Raw genomic sequence first — 25720 nt, 5'->3', positions numbered from 1 at the left:
TTATGTTCAACTGACTCTAGTGGATGACTGGCTGTAATGTATGACTAATCCAAAGACATGAGCCGGAACATATGTTGGTATAACTGGTGTGTATGTGCATATTCACACTGTGGCCATTTAACGACCAAAAAGCTAAGATAAAAACAAAATGAGCAAATACCCTGTAGTAAGAAAATAAATAAATAGCACTATTACTACACATTGCACTTATACCAACATATCTTCCGGCTCATTTATTTAGTTTTGCCGTCGTTTTTTTGCACTTTGTACAAACAGGGGCGTAGCTCCCCCTTTATGAGTAAGACATTTCATCTATATGGCTTCCCACGGTAAGATGTCTGACTCCTGCCTTGTCCCCATCTATATTGAGGTCTGCTGACATATGGAGAGGTTTAATACTAGAGGAGGGGCTGTCCATATGGATACAACTGGTCGCGGTGGGATGGCTTTTAAGGACTAAGTCCCCTTATGTTCCTCAAATGCACTATTACTATTTGTTTACTTACAGGGTACTTGCTCATTTTTTTTTTAATCTTAGGTTTTGTAAGGTACGACTGACTAATAGAGAGATTTTTCAGTTCAAAAGTCCGGGTTCCCATTGTTTTCAATGTGGTTTGGGTTGTAGTTTAAGTTCGGGTACAGTTCTCTCTCTACAGTTTGAATAAAGGTCAGGTACCAGAACCTGAACTTCCATGGGCCTGCTTACCCCTACTGACTAATAAATGACTGACTGCAATGTACTGTATGAGTAAGGCTGGATGCATACAGCGCATGTTCTCTCATCAGTGTGATCAGAATGTGATACGATTTTCTTGACAAATGAGAAGATGGAGAAAAAAGTCTCCATTTTCTCCGTTGTGTCAGTGCGTGAAAATCGGACCATCCATGTGCAGTCTGATTTTTTTCCACAAACTCATTGACTTACATGCAGGGCAGCCATCAGGGCATTACAGCCGTGACTGGCGTATGGGGCCCGGTGAGCAGAGGGGGCCTGTATCGGGCCCCGTCTCATCTGCTCACCGGGCCCCTACCGGCAGCCGCAGGCTGAACCGGGCCTTTAGCGGCGGCCGGCGCTGCAGCTGTTTAACGCTATTGACGTGCAGGCCCGTGCCCGCACGTCAATAGTTAACAGCCGCCAGCCAATCCGAGGCTGGCAGCTGACGTCAGCCACAGCGTGCATGTCGCCGGCGTCTGATGTCATTGTCAGTCGCCGGTGAGTGCACGCTTCAGCTGCGTGGAGAGAGCAGGAGCGCGGCAGGTAAGCGGAACTTTTTTTTTTTTTAATGAGAGCGGCGATCCGGGCGGCCCAGGGCAGAACGCTGGACACGGGGGCAGAACGCTGCACACGGGGGCAGAACGCTGCACACGGGGGCAGAACGCTCGACACGGGGGCAGAACGCTCGACACGGGGGCAGAACGCTCGACACTGGGCAAGAACGCTCGACACTGGGCCAGAACGCTCGACACTGGGCCAGAACGCTCGACACTGGGCCAGAACGCTCGACACTGGGCCAGAACGCTCGACACTGGGCCAGAACGCTCGACACTGAGGCAGAACGCTCGACACTGGGGCAGAACGCTCGACACTGGGGCAGAACGCTCGACACTGGGGCAGAACGCTCGACACTGGGGCAGAACGCTCGACACTGGGGCAGAAAGCTGGACACTGGGGCAGAAAGCTGGACACTGGGGCAGATTGCTGGACACTGGGGCAGATTGCTGGACACTGGGGCAGAATGCTGGACACTGGGGCAGAATGCTGGACACTGGGGCAGAATGCTGGACACAGGGGCAGAATGCTGGACACGGGGCAGAATGGAGAAACGGGGCATGATTGGAGACAGGGGGCAGGATGACAGACATGGCGGCATGACTGGAGACACTGGGGCATTACTGGAGACAGATGGGGCAGGATTGGAAACCGATGGGGCAGAATTGAGACAGGGGGCATGATTGCAGAAATGGGGGCATGATTGGAGACGGGGCAGAATGGTGATACGGGCATGATTGGAGACAGATGGGGCAGGATCATGGGGCAGGATGGATACGATGGAGACAGATGGGGCAGGATGGGGAGATCATATGGGGCAGAATGGATACTTATTAGGGCAGGATGGGAGAACATATGGCTGACGCCAGGAATGAGACACACGGGGGCTAGGATGGCGAATATTATTACCATAGGGGCTAATTAGGGGATATTATTACTGCAGTGATGTATTTATTTTATTTTTTTAGTACACTGTTTTAAATGGAGGGGCAGTCCTATTACTGTGTAGAATGATACTATGTCGCCTTCTTCATGTGGTGTAATGTAGAAGTTGGGAAAATTAAGTAATGTGTTCTGCAAGTGGAACTCGAGATAGCTGTGTTATTTCCTGCAGAGACGAGTCCTGGCTGGATGAAGTGATGGCGATCTGTGCTGGATGAAAGATGAAGGACTTCACCTAGAGACGTCACTGGTGAGTCAGTGTTACCTATACACTGACACTATACACTGTATACTATATACAGAGGTCCTGTGTATATTGTCACCAGTGATCACTGGATTACCTATACACTATATACAGAGCTCCTGTGTATAATGTCACCAGCGATCGCTGTATTACCTCTACACAGACACTGCATACTAAGTACAGATCTCCTGTGTATAATGGCACTTATGGTGATAGTATTGTGGGCTTTTTATTATTGATCAGTATTGTAGTATTCAGTCACTATGTGGTGGTAATATGTGGTCTGGTCATGATGTTGTGGTATTTGTTCCTTGTATTTGATATTATTCGATCACTGTGGTGGTAATATGTCATCTGGTCATGGTGCTGTGGTATTTGTTCCTTGTATGTGGTATTATAGGTCATTTTAAAAATTGAAAAATAAATAAAAATATACCTAAATTGTATTGCATATTTTAACAAATATTTAATAGGTTACAGTAGAGTAGGGCCTGGCCAAAAGTGTCTACCTTGTCATTTTGGTGGCTTAAAAAATCTTTTGGCCAAAACAAAAGCTTCCGGCTATATGTGTCATCTGGTGATGGGAACTGTCAATGTGTGATAGGTGAGAAGTGGAGTTTTTCCAAGAGAGCGGTGGGACTGTGGACAGTTTGAGGGGTGGAGCGTGGAGGCGGGGCTGGGGTGGAGCCTGGGCGGAGTCTCAAGGGGGCCCCCCAAATTTTGCCAGTATGGGGCCCCGAAATTTCTAGTGGCAGCCCTGCTTACATGGCCAAATGTGATCTGAATATTGGATGCAAATTGTGGATGCTACGATTTTATCCTCGGGAAGGCTCGGTCTGATGAAAAATGCAGCCATAGAATAACATTGGTCTGAATGCAATGCAATGTTTTGTCGGACTCGGACCGAAAATACGGCCATACGAACGAGTCCTAACACTGTCACATGAGTCACTCTGCTGTACAACTGAATTTATCATACGGCTGACTAATGTATGACCGGCAATAATGATAATGCTGACTGGCATTGCTGAGCTGCTGCACTGCTGTTAACTGATCCTGCTCTATGAAACTATGATGGCCTTTAGTAACAATATACGTCAATCGATTTTATTTCTCATCCTTACAGAACCGTCACCCCGTCTCTGCCTCAGTCTGCTGCGATCGGTAGAACATGGCGCCCTCGCAACTCGCCCTCCTAGTAATCTGTGAGTACAGCCCTGTTCTAGAAAGCGTTTCTCTGCGACTCTACAAATAAAGTTTATTGAAGCTAACACACTACGCACAACAACCAGAGATCAGCTATCATTTGTAAACTACTATGAAAAAAAGAACGCTGCTATGTGATTGGTTGCTATGGCAAATCGGGCCTAGTATTCCATGGTAACCAAACTGCTACCTGTATGTAATCCATGTTGCCTTCAACAAACTTCATTTACAGTCAGACTGTACATCAGCACGTCGATCTCCAGTAGATATGGAGGATATTGTTAAATTTTCTCTTTTCCACTTTGGTTTTTTACCCTCTTTCTTTAAAGAGCCATGACTTATTTTTTTCCATCCCCATAGAAATATAATTTCTTCTTTTTTTGCTTAATTATCCTGTTAGGGTTATGGCTCGTTCACTGTTATCGTTAGGAAAGGCCCAGTGATGCCAATTTCCCAGCTTTACAAAAACCCAGCCTCCTCTAACCTTGTGCCTAAAGCCACAGCCATGGGTTCTTCTAAGCTCCTGCCCAACACTCTGAAAATGGTGGAGGCCACAAAGCAGGAGAAGCTATAAGAAGAAAGCAAAGCGTTAAGTTGCCCTTTCCTCAGTTCAAAACGCAATTAAGAAATGGAACAGTGGGAGGTCAAGATAAGGTATGGAAAACCAAGCAAAATGTCAGTGAGAGCTGCTCGTAGGATTGCTCAAAACCCCCGCTTGACTGCAAAAGACCTTCAGGAAGATTTATCAGACTCTGGAATTGTGGTACATTGTTCTACTGTTCAGAGACACCTGCACAAATATGGGCTTCATGGAAGAGTCATCAGAAGAAAACCTCTCCTGCATCCTCACCATAAAATGAAGTGTCAGAAGTATGCAAAAGAACATCTTATCAAGCCTGAAGCATCATGGAAATAAGTCCTGTGGACTGATGAGGATAAAATAGATCTCTGTGGCCACAATGATCACAGGTATGTGTGGCGAAAAGAACATCTCATCACCCAATAAGTATGGGGGTGGATCAATCATGCTTTGCAGTTGTGTTGCAGACAATGGCACGGGGAACATTTCAGGGGTAGAGGGAAGAATGGATTCAATGAGATTTCAACAAATTCTTGATGCAAACATAAAACCATCTGTATAAAGACAACGCAGGAATCTCACAGAACTGGAGGAATTCTCCAAGGAAAATGGACGAAAATGTGTCAGTCAAGAATAGGAAGACTCCTGTCTGGCTACAAAAAGTGATTAGAAGCTGTGATACTTTCAAATGTGGGTGCTACTAGGTACTAACCATGCAGGGTGCACACACTTTTGCATCAGCCCACTTTCCTTTATGTAGTTTTTTAGAATGTAAAATATATATTTAATCCTTTGGGTGGTCATACTTGTCCATGAGAGACTTCTTGGACCTGGTACTGGGTTCTAGCGTGAAGGGGTTCGGCTAGTAGTGTGCTTTAATTGTGCGTATTTAGTACTTCAGGGAATAACAATATCTTATATGATTAATGGATGTGTTCCCTATACCTAAATACGAGCCTCTGAGTATTTGAGACTTACTGCGGTATAGGCAGAGGCAGTGTTTCTACTAGTTGGGCTGCCATCACCTACAATTATTATACGCTGCCTCTGCCCGTATCTTATATCGCAGTAAGGTCTTATGGGCTCATACTAATCTTACACATATAAGTGTAGCACCCCCACTGCCGCAGGGCCGAGGGGTACCCGGTACCGGGCCTCTGAGTCTCTGCTCTGGGGTTGTCACGGTGGCTAGACCCGGTCCGTGACCCTGCTGAGGGGCGTACAGTAATAGATGTGGATGGTGGTGGTGGTGCGGTGCAGTAAATAACGAGGACACCAGGTTGCAGTCTCTTTACCTCTTTACTGAAGGCTTCTGGGTCCTCAGTCCGGAATACGGTTAGCCGGGCTGCACATGTCCGGCCGGTCCGATGGCACCTCCAGAGTTCCCTTCGCAGGTGGAAATCTGTGCCTTCCTTCTAGCGCTTATGTGTTGTGGTCCTCCCCTGCTGTGCTTACGGGATAGTCCCAACTGTTGTGTCTGTTTCTCGTGTTCCCTCACAACTCGATTCTGATGTTCTTCTTAATCTCGTCCCCCAGATCTTATGGTAGGACGCACCCGTATGACGGGGTAGGCCTGGAGTTCTTCCGGGACTCTAGAGTCGCCCCTCTCCACAAGTTGCCCCCTATGTCTGCGTAGGTGATGTAGGTGAGACAGCCAGCCTATAGCTCTCTGCCCTGCCGTTGGTTTGAAGTAATGCTTAGAGCTCTGTACTTCCTCGGCGTTCCGGCCACCGGTTAGTTACGCCTCAGTAGGATGTTGCCTCGGTCTAACAGCACGGCTCCTACTGGCATTCTCCCTGTTGCGTTGATCTCGTTTCTCACTCAGCACAATAAATCTCGCTTCTTGTCCTTTCTTAGGGCACCGCCGCTATGAAGTGCAGGCGCGGTCCCGTAGCTTTCTCTCTGTTTGCCAGGCCTCTGTCAGTACTCCTGGACTGGGAAGAAAACAACAATACATGTCAGCAAAAAGACATACAATTTTGAAAATGCAAGTACAAGTCAACTTTTTAACAGAGCTTCCCTTTATGGGAGGTGAGGACACTTGAACGTTACAAACATGGTTAAATACTTTTAAATAACTTTACTATAAATAACTTTTCTTACCCAACCGGGTATTCTACTGAGTGCAAATTCTGAACAATAATCCAACTTTGCCTTTAAGGACGTACTCGCTAAATCCACTAAAGACCTTCTTATATCACATATAAGGCTAATTAACTTTTATGCATTCTCCTACTTTACGTCTGCAGGACCGCCTGTCCTAACTGCTCCAGACCTACTGCCTCTTTCTGTTACAGGACCGCTCCTTTCCGTCCGAGCCTACTGTCCTTCCACTACTATACACAGTATAGAACATATTTTTCTTTCAGTTCAAGATCACTGAGCCATCCCTATATGGCTCCTAGGAGGACTCACCACTAACCCCTACGGGTTCACTTCCTGTCCTCATTCTTCTATTAACATTATTGAACGTTTCTTACAATCAACTAATTGGTTACATTTAACTTTCACATATCAACATCATTAATACTTTCTTTTCAAGACATTATTGCCATTCAACCAGCTTAAGGCAACACTGTTCATAAGTGCAAGATGTGAACATCCCCTTTAAGAGGGGACCAAGTCTCTATGAGGTAGTGCAACTTTTCAAGCTGCAAGTCCGTATGCAGCAAGGACTCCAGTGCAGGTTCCAAGAACCTTATCTTCGCAAAGAGTCCGTCTTTTATGTAAAACCAGTAGAGAGCACCTTTAAGAAGGTGCAAACTATATACAAGGAGTTTGTATCATGCATTGTTCATGATTCAGCAGTTCTTTGATAACTTGTGCAAAACGTAGAAAACAAACAAAAACAATAGGGATCCCGGGTCAACAAAGGGATCCCTTTAAGTGTTAACCCTGGATGGGTTTTAGCAGCAAAATAGCAGAGAAAAACAATGAACTATTTACAATGGCAAAGCATTCAGATATTTTACTTAAACCAATCAGGGGGCAGCACCGGCGGAGGCAACCCCTTAGGATATTGCCCACCGCCTGGCACTGCGTAAGGTGGAGTACTGTCCCATCTGGGGGTTTGTGTACCCACTGTCTTCAATGCTGGAGCAGCAGAAGCACCACCCACCTGAGGAGGTGCCTCCTTGGCCACGATGGTGGTTGAAGTGATGATGCTGCACGTTGTGGTCTTGACCATAGTGCACGTTGGAGTGACCTCGGTGGTCCTGGTGGTGATCATGGGCTGGCCACATGGGGGTACCTTTGCTACAGGGGTCAGCTTCACTGGCACATTAATCGGGGGTGTCACAGGGTTCTGCCTCTTGTGGACATTCAGGGCAAACCACCCCTTTTCCCCAAAGTGCCTGGTGTAACTAACCCCTTCCCATGGGTAGAGATCCCGGCCTGGGTGGCCCTCTCTGAGGTGCGACTCAACATCCCTCCGGTTCACAAACACCTCCGCATACAGGCCCGGCTCTTTAATGAAGCCCCAGCCTCCGCGGAGCTTGAAGGTGGTGATGATGCCCTGCCTGCGCGGGGCCTGGTGAGCGGTGGGGTCCTTGCGGGCCCGGTCCTTGACCGCCAGGTCTTTCTGATGGTAGGCCTCCAGCCCGGCCTGGTACTCCTTTTCCTTCTCCTTCCAGGCCTGGTATTCCTCCCAACTCAGGGCCTGCACCATCTCCCCTTCCCGTGTCTTCACCCCGGGGAACCCCATGAGGTCGGATCCTGGGTTCACCCAGCGGCATACCGTGCGCTCCGCACGGGTCTCACACAACAGGGTGGTTGGCGCGATCGGGGCCTTCAGGCGGTGTTCCATGCCCGTTGCCTCCTCCCATGGTAACAGGTGTTGGAGTCTATGGGTCCCAGGGAGAGGGGGTGCCGCAACGGGGCCTATTAACAAGTCCTCTGCTGGCGGGACAGGGTCAACGGACTCACCAGCCGATGCAGGTTCCTCCTCCGCGGCAGGTTCCGCTGGCGGTGTCGGCGAGGGCCCCAGCAACAACTCCGGTAGTGATACAGGATCCGATATCAGAGGACCTCCTTCCGGCGCCACCTGGTGCGGAGCCTGGGCCTCCGCGTTTAGCTGAAGGAGCTGGTGGATCAGGTCTCCCATCTCAGCCTGCAACAGATCAGCACTGTCCGTGGAGAATTGGCTGAGGTACTCGTCCGGGTAGTTGGGGGAGACTTCTGCTTCCACCCCACATTCGGGTTCCGAGCTGCTGGCCATGGCGTCCTCCACGTGGGTCGCTTCCTAATCCTTTTCCCGCTCTCTCCTTCGTGGGCAGTTTCGTTTTCGTTGTCTCCGCCCTCCATTGAGGATTAGGAGGCGGATCTCGGCTGCTGACGGACACGTCCTCACGGTGCAGAAATATTTAGACTGGGCGGCCATGGTCGTTTGCGCTCTCCAGCTTGTCTACGCCCACTCCATGCCCTTCTTCTTCTCCTGCGCTCTCCTCAGCACTGTAATGGCGGCGGATTTTGGCGGCAAGTGGCGCGGCACAGTCTTTGCAATAAATCACAGTCCAAGTATAATAAATCACAGTTCCAAGGCACACATGACCTGATTCTTCAGGCTTAAGTAGATCCTGTTCGTGACGCCAAGTTGTAGCGCCCCCACTGCCGCAGGGCCGAGGGGTACCCGGTACCGGGCCTCTGAGTCTCTGCTCTGGGGTTGTCACGGTGGCTAGACCCGGTCCGTGACCCTGCTGAGGGGCGTACAGTAATAGATGTGGATGGTGGAGGTGGTGCGGTGCAGTAAATAACGAGGACACCAGGTTGCAGTCTCTTTACCTCTTTACTGAAGGCTTCTGGGTCCTCAGTCCGGAATACGGTTAGCCGGGCTGCGCAAGTCCGGCCGGTCCGATGGCACCTCCAGAGTTCCCTTCGCAGGTGGAAATCTGTGCCTTCCTTCTAGCGCTTATGTGTTGTGGTCCTCCCCTGCTGTGCTTACGGGATAGTCCCCACAACTGTTGTGTCTGTTTCTCGTGTTCCCTCACAACTCGATTCTGATGTTCTTCTTAATCTCGTCCCCCAGATCTTATGGTAGGATGCACCCGTATGACAGGGTAGGCCTGGAGTTCTTCCGGGACTCTAGAGTCGCCCCTCTCCACAAGTTGCCCCCTATGTCTGCGTAGGTGAGACAGCCAGCCTATAGCTCTCTGCCCTGCCGTTGGTTTGAAGTAATGCTTAGAGCTCTGTACTTCCTCGGCGTTCTGGCCACCGGTTAGTTACGCCTCAGTAGGATGTTGCCTCGGTCTAACAGCACGACTCCTACTGGTATTCTCCCTGTTGCGTTGATCTCGTTTCTCACTCAGCACAATAAATCTCGCTTCTTGTCCTTTCTTAGGGCACCGCCGCTATGAAGTGCAGGCGCGGTCCCGTAGCTTTCTCTCTGTTTGCCAGGCCTCTGTCAGGATCCCACCCCTGACAGGGACCCTACCGAATCTTCCCCTACAACACCCTCTGCCACAAGGTGTTGCCTGGTTCCAACCCAGTCAGCGTTCTTCCTAACTTCCTGCCTAACCCCCAGTTTTACCAGACTGTGAGGAGTGGCCTAATGAATAGTACCCTTAGCTCCCCCTGGAGGCCAGACTGTGAAATGTATTGGTGTCTGTGATACCTGGTCAGATGAACTCCTTCAGTGCCATCAGACGTACCATAGCCCCCCTTAGCGGCGGAGCCACAGTACTGCAACGACCAGGACTCTGGGGCGCTGCATAAGCACAGGTTATTCAAGCACTCAGCTGCACGAGCGATCTCCTCTAATTACCACTCATTTACCTAGTGCTTTCCATCAGTATCTCACTGGTTGGACTGCCTTCACCTTCAAGTGTCAATTGCTGCCTCTGCCTATACCGCAGTAAGTCTCAAACCACTGTGGAAAAAGTGAATAGCGCCCCCCAGAGTCGGATTTTCTCTGGGGTCTCGGTTACCGGGGGTAGCCGAGACCCCAGAGAACATGATTCGGGGTTTTTTTACTGACCCCCGAGTTGCGATCACCGGTAATTAACCGTTTACCGGCGGTTGCAAAAAACCCTCCAAAATAGCGATTTCCCATTTAATTTTAAATGGGGTCCCCGATCGCCCCCCCGATACTCACCTGTCTCCCCCGGTGCTCCTCGTGGCTCCCGATGGGCGCCGCCATCTTCTTCTGGCAAAAAAATGGCGGCACCTGGGAGATCTTTGGGGTCTCGGCTGCTGGGGGTAGCAGAGACCCCAAAGAACATGATCGGGGTCGGTTTTTACCGACCACTGTTTTGCGATCGCCGGTAATTAACTGTTTACCGGCGACCGCAAAAGAAAAAAAAAAAAAAAGCGATGTGTAATTCTCTGTCCTCAGAGGACAGAGAAATAGGGGGATTCGGGGACCCTGTTATACTTACCGGTGTCCCTGGGTCCTCCTGCATCCCCTCCTGCCCACCGGCTTCTTCCTATGGAAAGAAAATGGCGGGCGCATGCGCAGTGCGCCCGCTCTCTGCTGCCATCTGCCGGCTGGCAGGAGAGAGGAGTTGGGGCTAAAATTAGGGTTAGGGTTAGGGCTAAATTTAGGGTTAGGGCTAGGGTTAGGGTTGGGGCTAAAGTTAGGGCTAGAGTTAGAGCTGGGGCTAAAGTTAGGACTAGGGTTGTGGCTAAAGTTAGGGTTAGAGTTGGGATTAGGGTTTGGGATTAGGGTTAGGTTTGGGATTAGGGTTAAGGTTAGGGTTGGGATTAGAGTTGTATTGAAATTAGGGTTAGGTTTGAGGTTAGGGTTGAGATTCGGATTAGGGGTGTGTTGGATTTAGGGTTCTAATTAGGATTATGGTTGTTTTGGGGTTAGGGTTGCGATTATCCTTAGGGTTGTGATAAGGATTATGGATCGGGTTGGCATTAGGGTTAGGCCTCTTTCACACTTCAGTCTTTTGGCGTCAGTCTGAAACCGCCATTTTCGTCAAATAGCGGATCCACCTTTTTTTTTTTGGCGGATCCGCTATTTTCCCATAGACATGCATTAGCGACGGATTGTGGCGGATGGTCGTCCGTTCCATCCGCCATGTGACAGATCCGTCGAGATTTGGCGGACATCATCTATACATTGACGGCCATTGTAACGTTTTTTGTCTGCGCCAAAATGGCTGTTCGCGACGGATCCGTCGCGTTCGTCATTCCATAGAATGGCCGCCTATGGGCGACGGATCCGTCGTTACCGTCATTTCGGCGGATCCATCACCCCAATCCGCTTTTTCAATTGTGCATGCTCCAAAAAGTAGATACTTTTCCCAGACAACCCCCAAGTAACGGATCCATCAAAAAACCGGATCCGTTAGAACCGTTTTCTCAACAATGGTGACGGATCCGTCACTATGTCGGAGCTGACTGATGCCAAACAACTGAAATGTGAAAGAAGCCTTAGGGGTGTGTTGGGGTTAGGGTTGGAGTTAGATTTGGGGGGTTTCCACTGTTTAGGTACATCAGGGGGTCTCTAAACGCCACAGCCAATTTTGCGCTCAAAAAGTCAAATGGTACTCCCTCCCTTCCGAGCTCTGCCGTGCACCCAAACAGTGGTTTACCCCCACATATGTGGGCATCAGCGTACTCGGGATAAATTGGACAACAACTTTTGGGGTCCAATTTCTCTTGTACCCTTGTGAAAATAAAAACTTGGGGGCTAAAAATTCTTTTTTGTGGAAATTTTTTTTTTTATTTTCACGACTCTGCATTATAAACTTCTGTGAAGCAGTTGGGCATTCAAAGTTCTTACCACACATCTAGATAAGTTCCTTGGGGGGTCTAGTTTCCAAAATGGGGTCACTTGTGGGGGGTTTCTACTGTTTAGGTACATCAAGAGCTCTGCAAACGCAACATAATGCCCGCAGACCATTCTATCAAAGTCTGCATTCCAAAACGGTGCTCCTTCCCTTCCGAGCTCTGCCATGCGCCCAAACAGTGGTTTACCCCAACATATGGGGTATCAGCCTACTCAGCATAAATTGCACAATAAAATTTTGGGGTCCAATTTCTCCTGTTACCCTTGAGAAAATAAAAAATTGCAGGCTAAAAAATCATTTTTGAGGAAAAAAAAAAGTTTCACAGCTCTACTTTATAAATTTCCGTTAAGCACTTGGGGGTTTAAAGTGCTCACCACACATCTAGATAAGTTCCTTAAGTGGTCTAGTTTCCAAAATGGGGTCACTTGTGGGGGGTTTCTACTGTTTAGGCACATCAGGGGCTCTCCAAACGCGACATGGTGTCCGATCTCAATTCCAGCCAATTCTACATTGAAAAAGTAAAACGGCACTCCTTCTCTTCCAAGCTCTGCGGTGCGCCCAAACAGTGGTTTACCTACACATATGGGGTATCAACATACTCAGGAGAAATTGCACAACAGCTTTTGTGGTCTAATTTCTCCTGTTACCCTTGTGAAAATAAGAATTTGTGGGCGAAAAGATCATTTTTGTGTAAACAAATGCGATTTTGTATTTTCACGGCTCTACTTTATAAACTTCTGTGAAGCACTTGGGGGCTCAAAGTGCTCACCGCACATCTAGATAAGTTCCTTAAGGGGTCTAGTTTCCAAAATAATGTCACTTGTGGGGGTTTCCACTGTTTAGGCACATCAGGGGCTCTCTAAACGTGACATGGCATCCGATCTCAATTCCAGCCAATTCTGCATTGAAAAAGTCAAACGGCGCTCTTTCTCTTCCAAGCTCTGCGTTGCGCCCAAACAGTGGTTTACCCCCACATATGGGGTATCGGCATATTCAGGAGAAATTGCACAACAACATTTATGTTTAAATTTCTGTTTTTACAATTGTGAAAATAAAAAAAATGGTTCTGAAGTAAAATGTTTGCAAAAAAAAGTTAAATGTTCATTTTTGCCTTCCACATTGTTTTAGTTCCTGTGAAGCACGTAAAGGGTTAATAAACTTCTTGAATGTGGTTTTGAGCACCTTGAGGGGTGCAGTTTTTAGAATGGTGTCACACTTGGTTATTTTCTATCATATAGACCCCTCAAAATCACTTCAAATGTGATGTGGTCCCTTAAAAAATATGGTGTTGTAAAAATGATAAATTGCTGGTCAACTTTTAACCCCTATAACTCCCTGACAAAAAAAACTTGTTTCCAAAACTGTGCTGATGTAAAGTAGACATGTGGGAAATGTTATTTATTAACTATTTTTTTGTGAGATATCTCTCTGATTTAAGGGCATAAAAATACAAAGTTTGAAAATTGCAAAATTTTATTTTTTTTGCCATATTTCCATTTTTTTCATAAATAATCTTAAGTAATATCGAAGAAATGTTACCACTAACATGAAGTACAATATGTCACGAAAAAACAATCTCAGAATCAGCAGGATCCGTTGAAGTGTTCCAGAGTTATAACCTCATAAAGTGACAGTGGTCAGAATTGTAAAAATTGGCCTGGTCATTAAGTACCAAATTGGCTCTGTCACTAAGGGGTTAAACAGTTGTCTTGTGTATGGCATTGCCTATTAAGCAGTTGTTTGTGGTGTATGGCTTGAGAAAGGTCCACATCCCGGACTGAAACGTCGCACATGGGCCAATAAACCACATTTATTTTTTTCTATTGGAGTGCTGCATTCATTTTTCTGGATAATATCTTTAACATTGGGTACGCAGGACATACAGATGCGTCGTTTTGACACGCCAGCACAAAACGCAACTTGTTGCGTTCCCGTGCAGTCGGCGGGCACGTCAAAACAACGCATCCGCATGTCCTGCGTACCCAATGTTAAAAATAAGTGCGCAAGACGCATGCAGAAGTAGGCAGGGCTTAACGGAGGACGTACGCAGCCCTCCGCAGCGCCCCCGAACGCAAATGTGAACTTAGCCTTAAGCAGTTGTCTTTGGTGTATAGAATTTTCTATTAAGCAGTTGGATGTGGTGTGTGGCATTGCCTATTGAGCAGTTGTCTTTGTTGCATGGAATGGTCTATTAGGCAGTTGTATGTGGTGTACAGAATTGTCTATTAAGCAGTTGTATGTGGTGTACAGAATTGTCTATTAAGCAGTTGGATGTGGCATTGCAGGTAAAACTCCTGCACCTCATGCTCCTCCTTTATACACAGCACTCTCATTTTCACCCACACGCCACTCTCTTTCACCCCACACGTGCACAGCAACTTCCTGTTGCACAGCGGTGTAACCCATGAGGCTCACTTCCTTTCCCTTGACGTCATGCCTCACAGGAGAAACTAACTCCATTCTAGACACAACGGAGATAGATGTGGCCTGTGCCTGCCACGCACTGATACTCTGAAGGCGGCGGCCCTGATTGTAGCTCGCAGGGCTGGTACGTCGCAGCCGGTGATATTGCAGGGTGGCTTTCGAGGTGAATGTGTCTCCGCTAACAATGTGGACCATGTGGATGGGACTTTGTATGTGGAAGGAGTGTGGCTATGCGGAGTGAACATGGCTTGATACACACACACACACACACACATACATACACTCAGCTTTATATATGTAATATATAGATATAAAATGCTTCAGGTCTCATAAAATGGCAACTTTTTTTATTTTTTTACCACAAAAAAAAAAAATCAAACTTGGCATCGCCATAATTGTACCAACCGAGAGAATAGTGTTGTCGGGGTCGTAACGACAATATACCCTCATTCACCAGTCATTCCAAATTAAACTATAAGCATGTGGTACCGGGTAAGAATGAGTCAGACAGGTAGCTGGTTCAATCTCAGTGCATGCTCATGTGACTATATGTGTCAGCCACAGTCATACCAACTGAACTTTATTTTCCAAATACACGGTACTAAAAAGGAATGCAATAGGCAGGGTTTAAGCAGTATACGTCTAGTGCTCAGTCCTTCTGATTCGTCGGACGTCTCCTGGTGGATTCCTCCTCTTCTTTCTATTTCCAAGTTTCGATTTCAGAAGAAATGAAACTTTAAACTTTCAGATTCTAAACTGAAGTGAAGAATGAACACTGGCAGCCATCTTTAATACAGTTACATTTGCATTAGCAAGGGAAAACTTATTGTTTCACAGTATAAAATATATAAAAGTACAAAAGGTATATAAGAAAATATATTTTCACCTTGACAGTGTCACCAGGGCATTTTTTTTTAACCACAGAATAAACGTCAAATAGGAAAAAGAAAAACAGCAAAATTTATTTTTTCAATCATTTCACTGCTGTGAATTATTTTTCCATTTTTTTTCCAGATTTTATGATAAAATGAACAAAAATTAAAAATGGCTGCATTGGGAAGGGGTTAATGGGGATGGGGGCGCTCCAGCATTTGGGGCTGTTTGATGCATTTATGGGAGGCTTTTAACACAAGTGGACACTCAGCTGCCCACCAGACATGGAAACAGACACTTCACAGCACAGGTATAACATATGATATCTGTTGTGTTTTCACATTTCAGATTACAGGAATAAAGATCAATAATGGGGACATGATTTACCTCAGAAACCATTAATATCAGCACCATTCACCACAAGGAGAGAATCACCTTCGGTAGACCCCCAAGCTGCTATAGCAACGCATTGTTACTGGATGATTGCTTTGTCTAGGGAGGTGTGATTGGTGTTGGAATTGGCGCACTAGCTGTATCCACACCGCTTAAATGCTGTGGTGGGTGACTGATTGCAGCATCTAAGGGGTTTAATAGCAGCGGGCGGCTGAATAATGACGCGGGCATCTGCTGTCAGATGTGTGACTCCATGGCTGTTCTGATTGCGGTTGTCATCCAGCTTTCTAGGAGTCCTGATATGACCCCGCTGTCTTTCTCTCTCTCCTTGTCTAGTGATGGCGGTTAGAACACGAGCTGGAGTGCTGGAGTTTGGAGAGATGGTGCAGTACATGACGGGGCGGCCTCCTCTGAAGTCCTACATTATCTATGGCTGCTATTGTGGGCTCGGAGGGCGCGGTTGGCCGGTAGACGAGATTGACTGGTGAGTTCACTGATGGCCGCCAACAACATATCGCACCGTGTACGTTCGGCCTTCGGTTTCTTTTACACTTACCATGTTTTTGCGGCCTGTTTTTGTGGCACCAATACATTTCTATGGGGCTGCAAAAATTCATCGGAGCGCCGCACACCGTAGGTACACGTGTGAAAAAAAAAATATAGAGCCTGCTCGATATTTTTCACTGCTTACGGACACGGCCCCCATTGAAAATCAATGGGGCCGCAAAAACAATGGAAGCTTGTTTTTGCGGTGCACCGTGAATACCGTTTTTGCGGAACGCCTTTTTTTGTTTCAATACAGTACTTTTCCCTAGTATTCGAAACTAGAAAAACAGCGATCCGCAAGATTTTTGTGGCCTGTTTTTGCAGGAGACCGTGAAAATTGCGGCAAAACGGCCCACAAAAATCACGGCTAGTGTAAAAGAAGCCTTCGTCATTAAGCATCCTATGCCGAGGAACTACACAGCAGATTGTAGATATGTGACGTAAGACCGCAACGTCGCGCTCGACTATAAAAAAATAACGTTCAAAAAAACAAAACAAGTATAATAGAAAACAAAAGACAAATCTTGTGTGTTTACTTTTCCCTGTTAAAAAAATAAAGAGAAAAGGCCGGATTACTTACCGGTAATGCTCTTTTAGAGAGTCCACGACAGCACCCACATGAGAGAGGGGATCCGCCCATAGGAACAGGAAACCTACAGAATAAGTTTGGTTTTCAGAGTGCGAGAGGAACCGCAAAGTGTTAGTTCAACTCATCAGATAATGCTAATAACTTAAAAATACTTTATACTCCAAGCCATTAGCGAGTGATCTTCGGAAGATGTATATGACTAGGGAGGGTAGTGAGTGGGTGCTGTCGTGGACTCTCTAAAAGAGCATTACGGGTAAGTAAACCGGCTTTTTACCTTTCTGTGGTATTACTGTGCTAAGGACAGCTCTACCAAAAGCTAAGTCAGAAGATAAGGATAGGTCAAGTCTATAGTGGTTGTAGAAAGTGGAAGGCGTTGACCAAGTTGAGGCCTTACATATTAAATCTATTGGCATGTCTGCTTTTTCAGGCCAAGAGGATGCCATATCCCGTGCAGAATGTGCTTTTATTCCTTCCAGAGGACTTTCGCCTTTTGACGAATAAGACAGACAAATAGCTTCTCTGTTCCACAGGGATAAGGTAGCTTTTGTGACCCTGTGTCCTTTCCTGTGGCCCTGAAAGGACACAAACAGAGCCCTACTCTGCCTCCAGGCCCGAGTTCTCTCTTTATAGGTCAGGACGGCTTTTTTTTTATATCTAAAGCAGGGGTGGGAATCTTTCTTCTGCCAAGGGCCATTTGAATATTTATACCATCCTTCGGGGGCCGTACAAACTCCGTCCACAAAGTCCATCCTGACTGTGGCACTGGTTTCAGGACGTAATCTTTCATTGCATGCCCTTCATTGTTCAGTAGTTAAAGGGGTTGTCCACTACTTTCAATTAACCCCCCAATGTATCCCCCCGGGGCCCCTGATGAATTGTGTGATTACCTTCCGTTGCCGTTTTCGCCTGTGAGCGGCGCTATTCCGGCGGCTGAGTCCGGGTCACGTGACCCCCAGGCTGCAGCCGCCGCTTATTTCCGCCGACGTCACGTCAATTTTCAGACTCTGGAAATTGACGTGACGGCAGCAGCAGGCGTGAGCCAGCCTCACAGCCAGCAGTCACTCATCAAGAGTAACTGGGCTGTGGGCGGGGCTGGTGGCTGCCTGCGGGGCTGTGCTGGGGGCGGGGCTAGGCAGGGAATCTACGATGTGATGTGCGGGGCTCTGCGTGCCGGTATGTGCGGGCCGGCGCCGGTATGTGCGGGCGGCGCCGGCCATCACACGCCGGCACGCAGAGCCACGGCCCGCACATACCGGCGCCGCCCGCACATCCCGGCATGCAGAGCCCCGGCCCCGCTGCCTGCGGGGCTGTGCATGTGCTGGGGGTGAGGCTAGGCAGGGAATCCTCGATGTGATGTGCGTGGCTCTGCGTGCCGGCGCCGGTATGTGCGGGCGGCGCCGGCCATCACATGCCGGCACGCAGAGCCACGGCCCGCACATACCGGCGCCGCCCGCACATACCGGCACCGGCACGCAGAGCCCCGGCCCGCACGTACCGGCGCCGCCCGCACATACCGGGGCTCTGCGTGCCGACGCCGGTATGGGCTGGGGTCTGCTGCGGGGGTGGTCTTTGGGGTGTGTGTGTGTGTGTATGTGTGTCTCTGTGCAGGCATCGTCCGATGGGACTACAAGTCCCATCGGGCTATGCCTGCTACAGTGACAGTGAGTGACACATTAGCCAATGTTGGGACAGTAGTAGTCCCATCATCCGGCTAATGTGTTGAATGTAAAAAAAAAACAAAAAAAAAAAACAAAACACATATACAGCCCACGCCGTTTTTTTCCATTTTTTTATTAAATTAAACGCTCATTAAGGCCTGTTTCACACTTGCGTCGGTACGGGTCCATCGCTATGTGTCGGGCCTACATACTGACGCACGTTGTAAAATTTGTGCACATCGTGGGCAGCGGATGCAGTTTTTCAACGCATCCGCTGCCCATTCTGAAGTCCGGGGAGGAGGGGGCGGAGTTTTGGCCGCACATGCGCGGTAGAAAACGGCAGACACGAGGGACGTGCCAACGGTCCGCCAAAACACGCATCCGTTGCACGACGGACGCGACGTGTGGCCATCCGTCGCGATCCCTCAATAATACAAGTCTATGGGTAAAAAACGCATCCTGCGAGCACATTTGCAGGATCCGTTTTTTCCCCAAAAAGACGGATTGCTAAAAACGCAAGTGTGAAAGTAGCCTTAGGCTGCTTTCACACTAGCATCGGTAAGGGGCCATCGCGCTGCGTCGCTAATAAAAGTCTATGGAGAAAAAACGCATCCTGCAGACAACTTTGCAGGACGCGTTTTTTCTCCACAACGACGCACTGCGATGTGCAGTGCACGACGCTAGTGTGAAAGAGGCCTTAGAAACATCGGCCTTTCTATTATACATCTATGGATATATCTATCTATAGATATATTTATAGATAGATATATCTATAGAAACATAGATTTATCTATCCATATATTTGGCTGCTTTCACACATCAGGTTTTTGCCGTGAGGCACAATCCGGCGAGTTTTGAAAAAAACGGATCCATTTTTTTCTCATAGAGTTGTATTAGCGCCGGATTGCGCCTGATGGCCACATGTTTCATCCGTTTTTTACCGGATCCGTCAAAAAAGCTGTTTCCGCCGGATGGAAAACACATACAGAGGAACGTTTTTTCTGTCCGGCGAAAAAACGCACAGTGAGGGATCCGGCAAAAAAACGTATGAAACCGAGCTGTGAAATGATGAATCCGGCCTTGGAATCCGTTTTTTCATGCATGTTTCCATTCAAATCATGCACATTTTCCATTTATTTACTTATTTCCAAAAACGGCATTAAAACCGCGCATAAACCGCACCAAAAAAAGCATCAAAACTGCACCAAAAACTGCATCAAAACCTGGTGCAGTTTTGGTGCAGTTTGCAGTTTTTGGTGCGGTTTTGATGCAGTTTTTGGTGCGGTTTTGATGCAGTTCTTGGTGCGGTTTTGGTGTGGTTTTGATGGAGTTTTTGGTGCGGTTTTTGCGCAGTTTTGATGCAGTTTTTGGTGCAGTGTTGATGCAATTATGGTGCGGTTTTGATGCGTTTTTTTCAGTTTTTATGCATTTTTTAATTCGCTTTTGTTGCGGTTTTTGCGTGGTTTTTAGGCGTTTTGGTGCGTTTTTGAAAGGTAAATAAAGATGTATTATTGAACAAAAAAAAAAAAATGATTTGTGATGTCATTATTGTCCAACCTCCTCTTTTACATTTGTCCAACCCACACTCCATTAAACACACAGATAGACAGATAGATGATAGATGAAATGGACAGACAGATCTACATATAGATAGATCTATAGATGCATACATCTATCTATTCATATATCTATCTGTAGATGTGTCTGGATAGATATATCTATTGATAGATGTATGGATAGCGTAGGGTGTGTGTCCACTGTCCGGATTACATCCGAATAAGCTGCAGATTGGATGCTGCGTACTTGTAGTCCCATCGGATGATGCCTGCACACACACCCCAAAAGACCCCCCGCGCAGCGCTGCACACATCCGAACAGCCCGCAGACCCCGCCCGCCCACACATAGACGCACACCGTCACCGCCCACACACTTCCATCCTCCCGAGCTGCTGCGTTTCTCGGACCCACATCCGCAGCAAAACTGCAGATCTTTTTTACATCTGCGGTTTTGCTGCGGATGTGCCCAAGTCAATGAAAGTCTAAAGGTGCAGAAACACTGCAGTTCCACACCAAAGAAGTGACATGCTGCGAGAAAAAAAAGCTGCGTTTTGGTGCGGCTTTTTCCGCAGCATGTGCACAAGTCTGCGGCTCCCATAGACTTACATTGGTTGTGCACTACACTGCGGATTTGATGCAATTCAGTGCTGCAAAAAACCCTGCGGATCTGCAATCAAATCCGCAACGTGTGCACACAGCCTTAGCATTTAGGGAACCTAGCAAAAAAGCCAAGCAAAAAACTAGTGTGGGATTGCACTTTTTTTGCCATTTCATTGCACTTTGAATTTTTTTCACATTTTCTGTTACACGACATGGTAAAACCAATGGTGTCGTTCAAAAGTAGAACTTGTCCCGCAAAAGATAAGCCCCCACATGGCCATATTGATGGAAAAATTATGGCTCTGGATAGAAGGGGAGCGATAAACGAAAACAAAAAAGCTAAGGGTTTAGAAACATGGATATGGACATATCTATGGAAATAGACATCTATCTATCTATCTATCTATCTATCTATCTATCTATCCCTCTATCTGTGTGTAATGGAGTGTGGGTTGGACAAATGTAAAAGAGGAGGTTGGACAGAAATGACATCACAAATCTTTTTGAAGATAGAGGTGGGAGTGGTTGGGGTGTGTTTTGGAGTGGGTGTGGTAGGTTCGTGCTTAGTAGCAGTGCAATGCATCATGGAACTTGTAGTATTAGAGCACAATAACTCAGGAGAAAGGAAGTTGTCGATTAACCCCATGAGAGCTGAATCCAGCACTAAAGATGTGCTGCTACAGCATGATAAAAGGTAATATTGCTAAAATAAACACAGTAGATGTTTTCAGTGGCACATAATAGCAAGATTTATGAAAAAAAAAAAAAAAGGTTATAGTAGTGGACAACTTCTTTAACACTGCCTGTGTGTGATAACAGAGCAAGAAGAAATTAATGAGCTTGTGGCAGGTTCCTGAGAATCTGCTCGAGGGCCTGGTAAAAGATCATCGAGGGCCGTAAATAGCCCTGGGGGTTCCCCACCCCTGATCTAAAGTATGAAACTTTTCTTCTTCCGGCCCTGAGGGAGTATCAAAAAAGGAAGGAAAAAATATCTCTTGTGACCTATGATAACTAGATGCGACCTTAGGGAGGTATGATGGGTCTGGTTTGAGTATTACGCGGTCTTGGAATACTAACAAGGAAGGTGGGTCTATGGAGAGGGTCTGGATGTCACTGACCCTTCTGGCTGATGTCAAAGCTACTAGTAGAGCTACCTTATACGACAGGTTGTTTAGGGGGATAGATTCTAGTGGCTCAAACGGGGGAACTAGTTAAGGCATCAAGGACTAGATTCAAATCCCATGGTGGCAAACGTGGAATGTGGACCGGGTTAAGCCTTAATGAATCTTGCAACCCATCTATCTCCTGCTATGTTAGACTAGGTTCACACTGCGTTAAAGCAGCCCGTTCAACACATGCGTTAAACGGGCTGCGTTAATGCAAGTGCCGAATTTCGCTCACGCTAGCGCAGATAGAGCTAGCAGATGCTCTATCTGCGCTAGCTATGACGGACCCGGAAACACAGCAGCCCGCGTCCCAGGGTCCGTCGCTCAATGACGGCACATCGCTAGCGCACGTCCATTATGGGCGTGCGCTAGCGATGCGCCCGAAATAGGGGAGAATGGCAGCGTTAATGGATTGCGTTACACCACGTTATGCCACGGTGTAACGCAGTCCATCTAACGGACTGCCAAAACGAAATGTGAACCCAGCCTTACACCCATAAAGAGTCCCCGAGGCTGAAATCTGGACCTTTAAAGTGCTCACTGATAAACCCAGTTCTCGACCTTTGTGTAAAAATTTTAGGATGGCTTAAATTGGAACTTCCCTAGCAAAAGGTTCCATATGGAAGTTTAGAAATGTTCTCCACACTCCGCTATATATTAAAGGGAACCTATCACCCCGTTTTTTAAAGATTAGATAAAAATAGTGTGAAATAGGGGCAGAGCTGGGCTTTACATTAGTGCCTTTTTGGTGCCTTTACACCCCCGTTAGGCTGCCGAAATACCTTTGTGAAGTGGCCGTTTTGTCCTGTCACTCAAGTTGGTCAGGTCGGATGGGCGTGGTCACAGCGCTGTTTCTCCCCCAGATCAGGCTCTTCATTACGTTGGTGGCGTAGTGGTGTGCGCATGTCCAAGGTCCCGAATCCTGCACAGGGGTGTGAAAATAGCAGCGATGTCCGTTATTCCATTGGTGGTCGGTGGGCGCGGCCATCTTGCTTCGGCCGCGCGTGCGCAGAAGCGGCGCTCTGCTGGCCGCGGCTTCAGGAAAATGGCAGTAATGTAAAGCCCAGCTCTGCCCCTATTTCACACTATTTTTATCTAATCTTTAAAAAACGGGGTGATAGGTTCCCTTTAATGTAGAACCCTCTTGAACTTAATAGCTGCCTCTCAAGTTCCACGGCGTCAAGTGTAGGCCTGAGGGTGGAAGAATGAGAGAGCAGCTTCGGGTCTGATGGAAGAATCCAAGGGTCGTATACTGACATGGCTCGGAGACAAGAGAACCACGGTCTCTTTGGCCAGAAGGGTGAGATAAGGATCACCCTTGCTTTTTCCCTCTTGATTTTCCTGAGCACCAGCGGGATTAGCATCATCGGAGGAAAAGCATATGCTAGATCGAACTTACAGGGAAATTGAAGAGAGTCCAGCATGTCCGGTCGATCTATTTTGCTTAGGGACGCTAACCTTTGTACTTGTCTGTTTTCCCTGATGGCAAACAGATCTATTTGTGGGAGGCCCCATAAATCCACTATCTTTTTTAACCCCTGTCATTGGACGTACTATTCCGTCCATGTGGGGTGGGCCCTACTTCCCAAGGACGGAATAGTACGTTCAGCGCGATCAGCCGCGCTCACGGGGGGAGCGCGGCCGAGTGTCAGCTGACTATCGCAGCTGACATCCGGCACTGACATCACGGACCGCCCCCGGCACATTAACCCCCGGCACACTGCGATCGAACATGATCGCAGTGTTCCGGCCGTATAGGGAAGCATCGCGCAGGGAGGGGGCTCCCTACGTGCTTCCCTGAGACGATCGGTATAAGGCGATGTGCTCACCTTGTACCGAGCGTCTCCTCCCTGCAGTCCCCAGATCCAAAATGGCCGCGGGGCTGCATCCGAGTCCTGCAGGGAGGTGGCTTCACAGCGCCTGCTCAGAGCAGGCACCGGGAAGTCTTGCTGTTGTGCACGTCAGATCGCCGATCTGACAGTGCACAGCAAAGTGTCAGATCGGCGATCTGTCACTTTACTGTGATGCGCGCCCCCCCCCCCCTCCCCGGGGCAAAGTAAAAATAAAAAAAAATTACATGTAAACAAAAAAAACAAAAAAAAAATTTCCTAAATAAATAAAAAAATATATATATTGTTCCAATAAATACATTCCTTTAGCTAAAAAAAAAAAAACACAATAAAAGTACACATTTAGTATTGCCGCGTCCGTAACGACCCGACCTATAAAACTGTCCCACTAGTTAACCCCTTCAGTGAACACCGTAAAAAAAAAAAAAAAAAGAGGCAAAAAACAACGCTTTATTATCATACCGCCGAACAAAAAGTGGAATAACATGCGATCAAAAGACGGAAATAAATAACCATGGTACCACTGAAAACGTCATCTTGTTCCGCAAAAAAACGAGCCGCCATACAGCATCATCAGCGAAAAAATTAAAAAAAAGTTATAGTCCTCAGAATAAAGCGATGTAAAAATAATTTTTTCTATAAAATAGTTTTCATCGTATAAAAGCGCCAAAACATAAAAAAAATATAAATGAGGTATCGCTGTAATCGAACTGACCCAAAGAATAAAACTGCTTTATCCATTTTACCAAATGTGGAACGGTATAAACGCCCCCCCCAAAAGAAATTCATGAATAGCTGGTTTTTGGTCATTCTGCCTCACAAATATCGGAATAAAAAGCGATCAAAAAATGTCACGTGCCCGAAAATGTTACCAATAAAAACGTCAACTCGTCCCGCAAAAAACAAGACCTCACATGACTCTGTGGACCAAAATATGGAAAAATTATAGCACTCAAAATATGGTAACGCAAAAAACATTTTTTGCAATAAAAGGCGTCTTTAGTGTGATGGCTGCCAATCAAAAATCCGCTAGAAAAAGCGCTATAGTGAATCAAACCCCACTTCATCACCCCCTTTGTTACGAAAAATTAAAAAAATGTATTTATTTACATTTTCCCATTAGGGTTAGGGTTGGGGCTACAGTTAGGGTTGGGGCTAAAGTTAGGGTTTGGATTACATTTACGGTTGGGAATAGGGTTGGGATTAGGGGTGTGTCAGGGTTAGGGGTGTGGTTAGGGCTACAGTTGAGATTAGGGTTAGGGGGGTGTTTGGATAAGGGTTTCAGTTAGAATTGGGTGGTTTCCACTGTTTAGGCACATCAGGGGCTCTCCAAATGCGACATTGCGTCTGATCTCAATTCCAGCCAATTCTGTGTTGAAAAAGTGCTCCTTCCCTTCCGAGCTCTTCCGTGCGCACAAACAGGGGTTTACCCCAACATATGGGGTATCAGCGTACTCAGGACACATTGGACAACTTTTGGGGTCCAATTTCTCCTGCTACCCTTGGGAACATACAAAACTGGGGGCTAAAAAATAATTTTTGTGGAAAAAAAGGATTTTTTATTTTCACGGCTCTGCGTTATAAACTGTAGTGAAACACTTGGGGGTTCAAAGTTCTCACAACACATCTAGATAAGTTCCTTGGGGGGTCTAGTTTCCAATATGGGGTCACTTGTGGGGGGTTTCTACGGTTTAGATACATTAGGGGCTCTGCAAATGCAACGTGACGCCTGCAGACTATTCCATCTAAGTCTGCATTCCAAATGGCGCTCCTTCCCTTCAGGACAAATTGGACAACAACGTTTAGGGTCCAATTTCTTCTGGTACCCTTGGGAAAATACAAAACTGGGGGCTTAAAAATAATTTTTGTGGGGAAAAGCCGGATTACTCACCGGTAATGCTCTTTTAATGAGTCCACGACAGCACCCCACATGAGAGAGAGGGATCCGCCCCATAGGAACAGGAAACCTACAGAATAAAAGGAGGCGGTCCCCTCTCCTCCTCAGTTTAGTTTACAGAGTACAAAAAGGGAACCGCAAAAGCTTTAGTATTAATTCTTATTCAGCAAAATATCTTAAACTCTATACAAC

At 47.1% G+C, this 25720-nt stretch overlaps 1 protein-coding gene across 4 annotated transcripts in view; it reads left to right on the top strand.

The window, feature by feature from the left end:
• The window catches only part of LOC143770554 (phospholipase A2-like), a 69382-nt gene that overhangs the window by 26662 nt on the left and 17000 nt on the right, over positions 1–25720 (top strand). For 3 of the 4 annotated variants that reach the window (XM_077260259.1, XM_077260258.1, XM_077260257.1), the window contains exons 2-3: positions 3583–3661; positions 16002–16149. In XM_077260259.1, the coding sequence (XP_077116374.1) occupies positions 3628–3661; positions 16002–16149 (182 nt within the window). In that variant the 5' untranslated portion in view covers positions 3583–3627. Of the gene's footprint in view, positions 1–3582; positions 3662–14418; positions 14524–16001; positions 16150–25720 lie in introns of those variants that run through there. The other variant, XM_077260260.1, reaches the window with a different exon arrangement.

This window comes from Ranitomeya variabilis, chromosome 4 (genome assembly GCF_051348905.1).
Source record: "Ranitomeya variabilis isolate aRanVar5 chromosome 4, aRanVar5.hap1, whole genome shotgun sequence".
Classification (NCBI taxonomy): domain Eukaryota; kingdom Metazoa; phylum Chordata; class Amphibia; order Anura; family Dendrobatidae; genus Ranitomeya; species Ranitomeya variabilis.
The sequence above is the reverse complement of the archived record's forward strand: the minus strand, read 5'-3'. Positions and strand labels throughout refer to the sequence as shown.